Below are 12,824 nucleotides of genomic sequence, written 5' to 3' on the forward strand. Positions count from 1 at the left end.
ACCTTGTTGTTACACTCTGCTGTCTCCTCCATCCCACAGAGTGTCTGTGAAGGGCCAGCGTACACTGCTGCAAGCTCTTTGCATGAAGAATGGAACACAGGTACATTTTATTTTTAAAAATGCTAGTCATTATAATCAACTGTTTAAAAGAAGAGCAGATGCACCTCACTGACCTGGGCTGGGGAAGAGGGAGCTGTCACCTGTGTTTTGATAGCAAGTGGAACCACAGGACAGGGGAGAAAGGCAGCATACAAATGCCACAAATGAGTAAATACTGATGCTCTATAAGCTCGGAAAAATTGCAGAGTCATAAGAGGATGTGAAACCTACAGGTCCGAGGGCAAAAAAACCTAGAAAGGTGCAGAGTCATTGGTATTCAGATCTATCAAGAGAAAGGACAAAAAGACCCTTCATTTAACGATTGTAACTGATCTTGCTAAACGAAGGCAGCAAATCAGGAAGCAGCCAAAATCCAATATCCTGGTTTAATCAAGACTAGATGGGCGGTGTTTGTGTACACCATTAATTTTTCTGCAGTTATAACATAAGAGAAGCCCTGTTGGATCAGGCCAATGGCCCATCCAGTCCAACACTCTGTGTCACATAAGAGAAGCCCTGTTGGATCAGGCCAATGGCCCATCCAGTCCAACACTCTGTGTCACATAAGAACATAAGAGAAGCCATGTTGGATCAGGTCAGTGGCCCATCCAGTCCAACACTCTGTGTCACATAAGAACATAAGAGAAGCCCTGTTGGATCAGGCCAATGGCCCATCCAGTCCAACACTCTGTGTCACATAAGAACATAAGAGAAGCCCTGTTGGATCAGGCCAATGGCCCATCCAGTCCAACAATCTGTGTCACATAAGAGAAGCCCTGTTGGATCAGGCCAGTGGCCCATCCAGTCCAACACTCTGTGTCACATAAGAACATAAGAGAAGCCCTGTTGGATCAGGCCAATGGCCCCTCCAGTCCAACACTCTGTGTCACATAAGAACATAAGAGAAGCCCTGTTGGATCAGGCCAATGGCCCCTCCAGTCCAACACTCTGTGTCACATAAGAACATAAGAGAAGCCCTGTTGGATCAGGCCAATGGCCCATCCAGTCCAACAATCTGTGTCACATAAGAGAAGCCCTGTTGGATCAGGCCAGTGGCCCATCCAGTCCAACACTCTGTGTCACATAAGAACATAAGAGAAGCCCTGTTGGATCAGGCCAATGGCCCCTCCAATCCAACACTCTGTGTCACATAAGAACATAAGAGAAGCCCTGTTGGATCAGGCCAGTGGCCCATCCAGTCCAACACTCTGTGTCACATAAGAACATAAGAGAAGCCCTGTTGGATCAGGCCAATGGCCCCTCCAGTCCAACACTCTGTGTCACATAAGAGCATAAGAGAAGCCCTGTTGGATCAGGCCAATGGCCCATCCAGTCCAACACTCTGTGTCACATAAGAACATAAGAGAAGCCCTGTTGGATCAGGCCAATGGCCCATCCAGTCCAACACTGTGTCACATAAGAACATAAGAGAAGCCCTGTTGGATCAGGCCAATGGCCCCTCCAGTCCAACACTCTGTGTCACATAAGAACATAAGAGAAGCCCTGTTGGATCAGGCCAATGGCCCCTCCAGTCCAACACTCTGTGTTACATAAGAACATAAGAGAAGCCCTGTTGGATCAGGCCAATGGCCCATCTAGTCCAACACTCTGTGTCACATAAGAACATAAGAGAAGCCCTGTTGGATCAGGCCAATGGCCCCTCCAGTCCAACACTCTGTGTCACATAAGAACATAAGAGAAGCCCTGTTGGATCAGGCCAATGGCCCCTCCAGTCAAACACTCTGTGTCACATAAGAACATAAGAGAAGCCCTGTTGGATCAGGCCAATGGCCCATCCAGTCCAACACTGTGTCACATAAGAACATAAGAGAAGCCCTGTTGGATCAGGCCAATGGCCCCTCCAGTCCAACACTCTGTGTCACATAAGAACATAAGAGAAGCCCTGTTGGATCAGGCCAATGGCCCCTCCAGTCCAACACTCTGTGTCACATAAGAACATAAGAGAAGCCCTGTTGGATCAGGCCAATGGCCCCTCCAGTCCAACACTCTGTGTCACAGAAGAACATAAGAGAAGCCCTGTTGGATCAGGCCAATGGCCCCTCCAGTCCAACACTCTGTGTCACATAAGAACATAAGAGAAGCCCTGTTGGATCAGGCCAATGGCCCCTCCATTCCAACACTGTGTCACATAAGAACATAAGAGAAGCCATGTTGGATCAGGCCAATGGCCCATCTAGTCCAACACTCTGTGTCACATAAGAGAAGCCCTGTTGGATCAGGCCAATGGCCCATCCAGTCCAACACTCTGTGTCACATAAGAACATAAGAGAAGCCCTGTTGGATCAGGCCAATGGCCCCTCTAGTCCAACACTCTGTGTCACATAAGAACATAAGAGAAGCCCTGTTGGATCAGGCCAATGGCCCATCTAGTCCAACACTCTGTGTCACATAAGAACATAAGAGAAGCCCTGTTGGATCAGGCCAATGGCCCCTCCAGTCCAACACTCTGTGTCACATAAGAACATAAGAGAAGCCCTGTTGGATCAGGCCAATGGCCCATCCAGTCCAACACTCTGTGTCACATAAGAACATAAGAGAAGCCCTGTTGGATCAGGCCAATGGCCCCTCCAGTCCAACACTCTGTGTCACATAAGAACATAAGAGAAGCCCTGTTGGATCAGGCCAATGGCCCCTCCAGTCCAACACTGTGTCACATAAGAACATAAGAGAAGCCCTGTTGGATCAGGCCAATGGCCCCTCCAGTCCAACACTCTGTGTCACATAAGAACATAAGAGAAGCCCTGTTGGATCAGGCCAATGGCCCCTCCAGTCCAACACTCTGTGTCACAGAAGAACATAAGAGAAGCCCTGTTGGATCAGGCCAATGGCCCCTCCAGTCCAACACTCTGTGTCACATAAGAACATAAGAGAAGCCCTGTTGGATCAGGCCAATGGCCCCTCCATTCCAACACTGTGTCACATAAGAACATAAGAGAAGCCATGTTGGATCAGGCCAATGGCCCATCTAGTCCAACACTCTGTGTCACATAAGAGAAGCCCTGTTGGATCAGGCCAATGGCCCATCCAGTCCAACACTCTGTGTCACAGTGGCCAAAGAAACCAGGTGCCATCAGGAGGTCCATCAGTGGGGCCAGGACACTAGAAGCCCTCCCACTGTTGCCCTTCCCAAACACCAAGAATACAGAGCATCACTGCCCCAGACAGAGAGTTCCAACAATACGCTGTGGCTAAAAGCCACTGATCCAACCCCCTCTTGAAGCTGTCTATTGACAGAGAACGCAATCTTATGTATGTTTATTAGGGATTAACAAAATGGATTTTACTTCCCAGTAGACACTGACAGGACTGCATTATTATAAGCACAATTGTACCTTTCTGAGTCCAGTGAAGTTGCCGGGCTTGAGAGTGCTCCTCTACTCAGGATTGGATGGCTACCTTGGTGGAAACACACACTGCTCATCGCTGACATGCTGCCTTTCTCCCCCCCACCCTGGGGACCCCAAGTGGCCTGCGCTGTTTCCTCACAACAACGCTGTGAAGCAGTTGAGGCTGCGAGAGGGTGGGCCTGGCCCACAGTCCCCAAGCACCTTCCATGATGCGCTGGGGATTCAAACCTGGGCCAGCCCTAGTCCCACACTTGCCCCCCTACCCCTTCGATCCACGAACCAATCTACTACCTTTGGCGTCTCGTTTTGGGTCTCTTTCTTGGCTTTTAAACCTCCCATTGTAATTTTTTATGATCAACTGAACAGCAGAGGATTGGTGTTATCTAATTCTGTGCAAAGCATCCACACTGCTCACTGTAGAAATCGCTGAGAAATGCAAGTTGTCTGGATCTTGGCACCAAATCTCAGTGCCCTCTCATCAGACTGCTCAGCAGATCGAAGCTCAACCTGTGGGAACTGCACAGTGTGGTGAGACGGGAAGGGAACCAAGACACGATCCTATCAGCCTTCCTCTCCTGGAATCCTGGGTTCCCATCGTTTATGGCTCCTCAGAAAAATCACACCAGCTTTTCTGGGTTCTCATTTCCCTGATACTCAGATGTCTGTTAACGTCCCCTTGTGCCTGGAAACGTGGAGCCTTAGAGTTCGGAACACTGAAGCCAGGCAGAAGGCAGCTCCCCCCACCCCTCCGCTCACTTGGACAGCAGCTTCCGGCTTGGGTGTCTGGTTCTCCTTCTCTGTCCCTTTGGTCAGACTGCAGGCGCTCAGGCCGTCGGAGCTCATCTTGCCCAGCCACTGGATGTTGGTCAGACTGCTGTCCAGTTCGCAACTTGGAGCTTCTCTACTGCCTGGGGGTAGGGGGGGGGGGGAGACACAAAATCACAGGTCTTGTTATGCCGCCCCAGAAGCCCAAGCGAAGGCAGCAAAGGAGGTGAAGTCAGCCAGGGGCAGAGGCTCAAACAAGATCTTGGCCAGCACCATCTAAACAGCACCTTAAAAAATATCGGTGCTTCGCTTATTCACTAAATGATGCCATGTTCTTCACAGTGAAGGCTGAGCCAGCTTTTTAAGTGGCCTTGCTCCCGTGACAAAGAAATCTGGGATGTGAAGCATTTTCTACAACTTACATCCATGTGCCTGAAAGCTTCTCCTGTATAATTTCTGCACGTGAGAACAAGAGTAGGGTTAGTCAACCCCACCCCCACACACACAAAAAGGCAACTTTATTCAACATAATTTAATCAAGATTCCCAAACTGTCTTATGCTAAAGCCTGGGACAGCACAAAACATAAATGAGCAGATGCCAACAGAATAGTTTAGGTACAGGACTTCTACCCCACACCTTCAGGGTAAACATTCACAGCGCAGCTCACAGCTGGAGGAAACAAGCAGAGGTGCTGCACATCTGGCTGCCACTGGCGCAAAAGGCCAAAGAAGCCATTCGCAAGAGGACACTCCTGGTGCTGGAACGCATCCAGAGGCACCAATCCGAGGGATGACCAATGGCCAAAACGGAATTATGCCCTGAACTGACAGCAGATATAAACTGGGAACGGTGGGAAAACTGAAAAAACAAAACAAAACAATGGAAAACGTGATCCCCATAGAGATGTGAAGGCCAGAGCGGAAAATGTGAGGGTGGGGGGGGGGAACCTCCTAGGAAATACAGTATGTCACAGAATTGAGTACACCCCCTCACATTTTGTAAATATTTAAGTACATCTTTTCATGTGACAACACTTAAGAAATGACACTTAGCTACAATGTAAAGTGGTGAGTCTACAGCTTGTATAACAGTGTAAATGTGCTGTCCCCTCAAAATTACGCAACGCACAGCCATTAATGTCTAAACTGCTGGCAACAAAAGTGAGTACACCCCTAAGTGATAATGTCCAAATGGGGCCCAGCACGGCCTTAACCCTCTTGGGCACAGAGTTCACCAGAGCTTCACAGGTTGCCACTGGAGTCCTCTTCCACTCCTCCATGACGACGTCACGTGGCCGGTGGATGTTGGAGACCTTGCGCACCTCCACCTTCCGTTTCAGGATGCCCCACAGATGCTCAATAGGGTTTAGGTCTGGAGACATGCTTGGCCAGTCCATCACCTTTACCTTCAACTTCTTTAGCAAGGCAGTGGTCATTTTGGAGGTCTGTTTGGGGTCGTTATCATGTTGGAATTCTGCCCTGCAGCCCAGTCTCCGGCTTTCCACAAACGACTGGTCATTTTAAAGGCCCACCTGGGAGTCCTTTTGTCTCCCCTGTGCCTGACCCTCCACCCTTCTGGCTGATGGCCCCTCCAGGCCTGCTCAGGCCTCTGTTGCATGCCCCCCCCCAGCTGACCCCTCCCACTGAGGCAGGCAGGGCCCCTCCCCCTCGAGGGTTCCGGAGGAGTTCCACGGCTGGGAAGAAGGCGCTCCCCTCAAGCAGACTTTGATGCTCCTTTGCAGTTTAAATTATGACCGAAGTTCAGTGATGCTGCAGGGCTGTCTTTCATTGCTTTGTAAGTTATGACATTCCAAACTATTTTAAATGGAAAACTATGTAAAGGCAATTCTGTAACACACTTGTCAGGGAGCCTTTTGCAGGGCAGTAATGTGAGGAGGAAGTACTGGAGAGCGTTTTGCTGGCAGGCTCCTTCTTCTAGGCTGCAGCTTTCTATGGGGGCTGGGGGGGGGATAAAAGGTTGGGCTTCCAGAAGCCCTTCTTCCTTCAGGGAAGATGCACAGAGGAAAGAGATGCCACTGCTGTCGTCAGGACTGATTGTGAGAAGAGCACAACCGGGTTTGGAGAGGGTACTCACACACACAGCGTGTGTTGAATGGTGCTCCATCTGTGTGCATGAATATCTAAGAGCCCACGAGCACCTTGTATTCCAACAGAGCTTCAAGAGCTGGAGCCCACCTTTACCTTTTTATACAAGTGGTGACACTGGATTTTGTTTGATTTTGCTAACACAGACTAAAAATCTCAGAGTTATGCTTATGTGATCTGAAGAGTGTCTGCCATCTTTGACAAGCTGTTTACACGATTTGTTTCCTAAAACTGAAGCATGAATCATTTTTCCAGATCAAAATAAGAGAAACACCCATCTTACATCCCAAAGTCTATGGAAGTATAAGCATTAGCTTGTGAAAGTAGACAAACAAACTCTAGCCTCCCCCAGAAGCTGCCCCCCCCTTTCTGCACATGGTGTCTGGTGACCCTCTAGGGCAGGGGTGGCCAAACTTGCTTAATGTGAGACCCACATAGAATAAAGGTCAGATGTCTTGAGAGTCGCAAGTCATGAACATTAGATGTCTGAGAGCTGCAAGACATGACCATCGAATGTTTGAGAGCCACAAGACAGGAAGGGAGGAAAGTGAAGAGGAGGGAGAGGTGGGAAGAAAGCAACTTTAACTTTAAAGGCATTCTCCAGGCTGCCAGCTAGCTTGGCTTGGAGAAGTGATTTAAAAGAGACAAAATGCCTTTTCTAAGCTGGCCAGCAGGGCAGTGGGGGTTTCAAGAGCCACACAATAGGTGTGGAAAAGCCACATGTGGCTCCCAAGCCAGTTTGGCCACCCCTGGTCTAACAGCGTGTATATCAGGGGTGGCCAAACTGGCTTAACGTAAGAGCCACATAGAATAAATGTCAGATGTCTGAAAACTGCAAGACATGAATATCAAATGTTTGAGAGCCACAAGCCAGGAAGGAAGGGAGGTAGATAGATAAGGAAGATGGAGATGGAAAGAAAGCAACTTTAAATGTAGTCTCCAAGATGCTGGCTGCCTTGGCTTGGAGAAGTGATTAAAAGAAACAAACGCCTTCTCCAAGCTGTCCAATGGGGTGGTGGGGGCTTTGAGAGCCACACACTGTGTGTGAAAGAGCCACATGTGGTTCCCAAGCCACAGTTTGGCCACCCCTGCTGTCTCTCTCCAGAGAGAGCAACTGATTTATCCAGTCACTGCATAGCTATCCATTCACCAGGGCAGGTGGTTTGAAGAACACATCCCCCAAACCATACAAAGATGCAGCAAGGAGGTATGCAGCCCACCACTCTCACATTTTATCCCTGCTCTGGCACATAACACAGTATTGCAATGGACTACTGCCCCAGCTGGATGATAGTTCCAACTCTTATTGGACATGCAGAAGATAAAGAGCTACCTACTGTTTCCTTCCTGCTCTTGTCCCTCGAGAGATGGCGATTCTGAGGCCCAAACTGCCGGCCCTTTCGTTGCCCCAGAGCTTGGTCCAGCATCGTCTTCTTCCAGTGCTTTGTTAGAGGGACTGCTGTGCTGATCTTCAGATCTGAATGGCTGGTCCAGTTCTCGAGCTTCCACAGCGGGAGAGCTGCTCCCACTGCTGAGAGGAATCGATTTGTTTGGCTTGGAGCTGCCCCATTCTTTCCCTTGGGCTACCGCCAGAGCTTCCATGATGGTCAGGACATTCCGGCCAGCAGGGAGGGCTGCCGGCGGAGGGTCAGTTGTCTTGATCCCAGCAGGGAGTTGGAGGGTCCCAGGTGTCTTCCTCTTTGTGCTGCGCTCCCCTGCCCTTGCCTGTTGGTGGCGAAGGGGCCCATTGCCCTGCCCCCCGGAGCCCTCCTCTCCTGCCAGAGCGCCAGAGGAGGCATCCCCATGGGAGAGAGGCAGCTTCCGTCTCTGCAGGATCAGGGGCCTATAAGGGCTGCTCTTCATCCTCCTTGGCCAGCGTATCGGACCTCCATCGAAGACACAGGAACAGGCCCTGGAAACACCAAGAGAAGAGGTGACATTTCAGGACAACTCACCATTGCTTTGTTTCTCCTGATGGGGACCCAAAGCAGGTTTTTTAAAATCAAAAACTTTCCTCCTCCTCCTCCATTTTATCTTCCCAGCTGCCATCCTGTGAGGCAGGCGAGGCCGAGAGAGAGAGTGGCAGAGAGCCCAAGTGCCCCCAGTGACCTTGCATGGCAGAGGAGGGGAGGAATCTGTACCCGGGACTCCCAGATCTTTGTCAAGTGCTCATGAAATAAATTTCCCAGACTTTTATGAAACAATCCCATTTATAGCAAAGGCTGTCAAAGACCTGCCATGCACTTTGGCACCTGCAGTAAGAATGCAACCAATGCACCACAAACCACCTAAATAGATATGTTTCAACAAGCAAACTATGTTGTTGGCTAGTAGCTTTTGCAAACTTCTTTGCATCCCGGCAGCATGAGGGCAGGCATGTGAATGCCCAGAAAAACAAAAGGAAAAATGGGAAACTTGGAAGAATATTTTCTCTTCTAGAATGACTGAAATGCTTTCAAGGAGACATATATACCTCTTAAATACAGGATGCATTTCTGTACCTGGAGTCATCCTTTTGACCTAGTGGTTGACCCTTTTACCCCTCCTCAAACCACTGTTACTACAGACTGAGTAACAAGTAGCTTATTGCAGACTTTGTTGGACTGGGGAGAAAAACCCCAAAAGATCCAAAGGAGGTGGGCAGAAACAGTACCAAAACCTCCAAGGAAAACTTGGAAAGTTTCATTGAGAACTGAGCTCTAACCAGTAACCATAAAGGAAGAAGATGCCATTTACCCAGAGCTACATCTTATTATTGCACTTATTACTGAAAGCTAAGAATTTCAATGTATTGTTCTGGATCCTATTTGGGCACTGGAGTTTCCTGGGGTACCGACATCTGTCTGGCATGAGTCGTCGTTACTGTCTACTGTGCCATTTGTTGTTTTATTGTTTTTATTGCTTGGTGGGTTTTATGTTGTAAGTCGCCCAGAGCCCACTGGTGGGATAGGGTGGGGTATAAATTAAGTACGTAACAGTACTGGGAATTCAATATGAAACTGTACTCACAGTTTAATTGCTGTAGTTTGATGTTTTGTTGCTTACCACAAAGTTTTTCTACTTTCCAAATAGCAAAAATTAAGGCCCAGGTGCCACGGCAGCACAGCTTGCAGCTCTTTTTCAAGTACTGGGCATACTTCCAATTTTGCTTGTACAAAACGAAGGTGTTTCTAACTTTTACATCCTATAAGTATGTCAAATATTGCAATATTATATGCTAAGTAAAAATATATGCATTTTAAAATCAGTTTTCGCTTGATGGGTCAGTAAGTATGGAATAGATTTCCATATTTTGAAAAATTTATCCCCCCCCCCCCGCCCCCGGTGGCTTCAAAATTCCCAGCACTTTCCCATCTCTAGTGGAGGCAGCAGAAATTCTTTCTGCCTGAACCAGGTGAGGGTTTTTCTTCATCCCACAGCAGATCCCTCCCCTAGAAGGTTTGAGGAAAATGGATATAAATGCAACACTTAATTTACTGCTTTATTAAAATCCATCATAAGAACATATGAGAAGCCATGTTGGATCAGGCTAATGGCCCATCCATTCCAACACTCTGTGTCACATAAGAGAAGCTATGTTGGATCAGGCCAATGGCCCATCCAGTCCAACACTCTGTGTCACATAAGAACATAAGAGAAGCCATGTTGGATCAGGCCAATGGCCCATCCAGTCCAACACTCTGTGTCACATAAGGACATAAGAGAATCCATGTTGGATCAGGCCAATGGCCCATCCAGTCCAACACTCTGTGTCACACAGAGGCCAAAAACTGCCTTAATTTTCTTCAAGCCAAAGAAAACACAAGTGAAAATAAATTTCAAGCCAAAGAAAACTGCTGAACCCTTTGCTTGTTGAGCACCTGCAGTCGGGAGAAATCCATGTGGCATGAAAGCCTCACCATGCAGTTGGCACAGGCAGCCCACTGACCCCCCCACTGGCATCACTGGGATTGGCTTCGGCAAAAGGCCTCTCGGCCCCAGAGCATGGCACAAGTCCTGCTATGCAGCAGCATAGATATTGGGTGGAGGGGGCATGTCTTGCCAGTTAGGTAGCTCTCAAAGTGCTTTCAGGATGGGAGCCCCCCCAAACAGGCAAAAACAGCAGCATAGCCCATCAGCACCTATGATGGACTGAACAGCACAGCCCACCCCCACGAGACCCCAAGCAGCACATGATGCTGACCAAGTGTGTGCCCAATCAGCACCTTCCTCTGCGCTGACCACACCCCTAATCAGCCCCCCACCCCGTACAAATGGTTCCAGGAGGGCTCCTCACAACCCCTGAGGTAGAGCGCACAGCTTGGGATTCTGTTCAGCAGCTCCTTGGTGGAGAGCACAACACAGACAGGGCGCTTAGCACTGCCGGGTGAACAACACCACAAAGAGAGCGAAGTCCACACTCTGGGTCTGACCTTTCCCAGATTTTGGCTCCAGCAGGTACACCAGCTTCTCTGCCAGCATCCTAAGGGACAACCACAGCCACAGCCAGGGAAGCAGGCCTCCCGTCCCCTCCCCACTCTCACCATGCCCAGCAACAGCCTGGCAGCCCCCGAGGCTCATGCCCCCGGCCGACAGTTGTGTGGGAGCACCTCGGGGAGTGCTGCTGCGGAGGGGGAGCCATGGTGTCCACCACGCACTGGGCCACTGCCAAGGACCGCTGCTGCGCTCCCCCCTGCTCTGAAGCCTCTGGTGGTCGGCAGGAGCCCCCAGCTCCAGTAGATGGCCACACCAATTCCCGTGCAGGAGCAGAGAGCCTCAAAGACGCTGATGGACTCACCCCAACGACACACAATGGTCTGGACGTGATGCTGACCCAGCGCAAGAAAGGGGTGGCCAAAATGCTAAGGATAGAAACTTCCCCCCCTTTCTGCAGTGATGAGTTGCAGGCAGCCACTCCCCCAGGTGTCCCTAGCCCCTCCATGGAGCGAAACCCCCAACAGAAGCCCTGACCCAGTCAAGTCCACCCCTCTGGGCAACCCTTGAGGAGGTGCCCCTAGCGATGGCAGACCTGATGGGGCTGAAGCCGAAAGTGCCAGGAACCCCTACAGCCACTCCGCTGGCATCGGCCACCTTCAAAGGGGGAAGAGGAGATCCCATCTCCTCCCCCTCCTGGCAACAGATGCCCTGTGAGGTCAGCGGGGCTGAGAGAGCTCAGACTGAGAACTGCTCTTGAGAAAGCAGCTCTGTGAGAACTGTGGTCACTCAGCTGGCTGGCTACATGTGGCGGAGGAGTGGGGAATCAAACCTGGTTCTCCCAGATGAGAGTCCATACACTTAACCACAACACCAAACTGGCTTCTAGAGTGCCAGTTCCTGGCGTTGGTGCCTGTTGTGGGCTCTGGGGAGAGGGTGTGTGGGAGCAACAAGGAAATTGAAAATGCACGGGAGAAGTCTTCCAACAATGCTGTCCACACAGAAGTGTGTGCGTGCGTGGGGAGGGGGAGTCAAGGGGCCCGGCAAGAGTGCCCCCAGACGCAGGCGTGCACCACACAGTGATGGAGTTCTGGGTCAGCTGACTTTCCTTGGTAAAGGACCCGGCCAGTCTGGGCACCAGGGCCAAGGGAATGTGGCTCCAGGGGCCTTGTGCAGCCAGAGCCGACATACCGTTCTGAACAAGCGCTCCAAGCCAGCGTTGTCAGGGCCCGCCCACATCCAGAGGTGGCCAGCAGCCCTGAGTGCTGTCGACCAGGCGAGGACCCTCCCAGAGGGCAATTCCCTACAGAGGCTCACAGGGATTTTGGTGAAGCAAATGAGAGGCCCAACAGTGGCCTCAGCCCAGCAACCGTGACAGTAGATGCCATCACTACACATCCTCCCATGCCACGTTACAGCCACTGCTGACTGACTGTTCCTGGGCCCAGGAGCTGTGGTCCTGCCCCGTGGGAGGCTACTTTTACAATCTCATTTATTTGGTGTCGTGGTTACGGTAAGTGTGCGGATTCTTATCCGGGAGAATCAGGTTTGATTCCCCACTCCTCCACCACATGCAGCACCTGCTGATGTGACCTTGAGTCGGTCACAAGTTCTCACAGAGCTGTTCCACTCAAGAGCAGTTTCTATGAGAGCTCTCTCAGCTCCACCTACCTCACAAGGTGTTTGTAGGGAGGAGAAGGGAAAGAAGATTGTAAGCTGCTCAAACTCCTTCGAGTAGTGAAGGGTGGGGTATAAATCCAATCTCTTCTTCTTCACTCAGGTTTCTCAGATCACAGCTTGAAAATGCTAGAACAGGGGTGGCCAAACTTGGTTAACGTAAGAGCCACATAGAATAAATGTCAGATGTTTGAGAGCCACAAGAAATGAACATCAGATGTTTGAGAGCAGGCAAGCAATAGATGGGGGAGGCAAGGGTGGAAAGAAAGCAACTTTAAATGCGTTCTCCATGCTGCTGTAGGGTTGCCAGGTGTGTGTTGGAAAATACCTGGAGACTTTGGAGGAGGATCTGGGGAGGGGAGGGGGTTCAGTGAGTTACAATGTCATAAAGTCCA

At 50.2% G+C, this 12,824-nt stretch overlaps 1 protein-coding gene across 1 annotated transcript in view; it reads right to left on the minus strand.

Annotated features, from left to right (window-relative positions):
- FOXM1 (forkhead box M1) overlaps positions 1–8,202 on the minus strand; it is a 28,058-nt gene extending 19,856 nt beyond the window's left edge. Inside the window, exons 1-2 of the mRNA XM_060247288.1 lie at positions 7,677–8,202; positions 4,224–4,375 (exon numbers count right to left, since the gene is read on the minus strand). Coding sequence (XP_060103271.1) covers positions 4,224–4,375; positions 7,677–8,202 — 678 coding nt within the window. The remainder of the gene's footprint in view (positions 1–4,223; positions 4,376–7,676) is intronic.
- Between the last annotated feature and the right edge of the window lie 4,622 nt (positions 8,203–12,824).

This window comes from Heteronotia binoei, chromosome 9 (genome assembly GCF_032191835.1).
Source record: "Heteronotia binoei isolate CCM8104 ecotype False Entrance Well chromosome 9, APGP_CSIRO_Hbin_v1, whole genome shotgun sequence".
Lineage (NCBI taxonomy): Eukaryota > Metazoa > Chordata > Lepidosauria > Squamata > Gekkonidae > Heteronotia > Heteronotia binoei.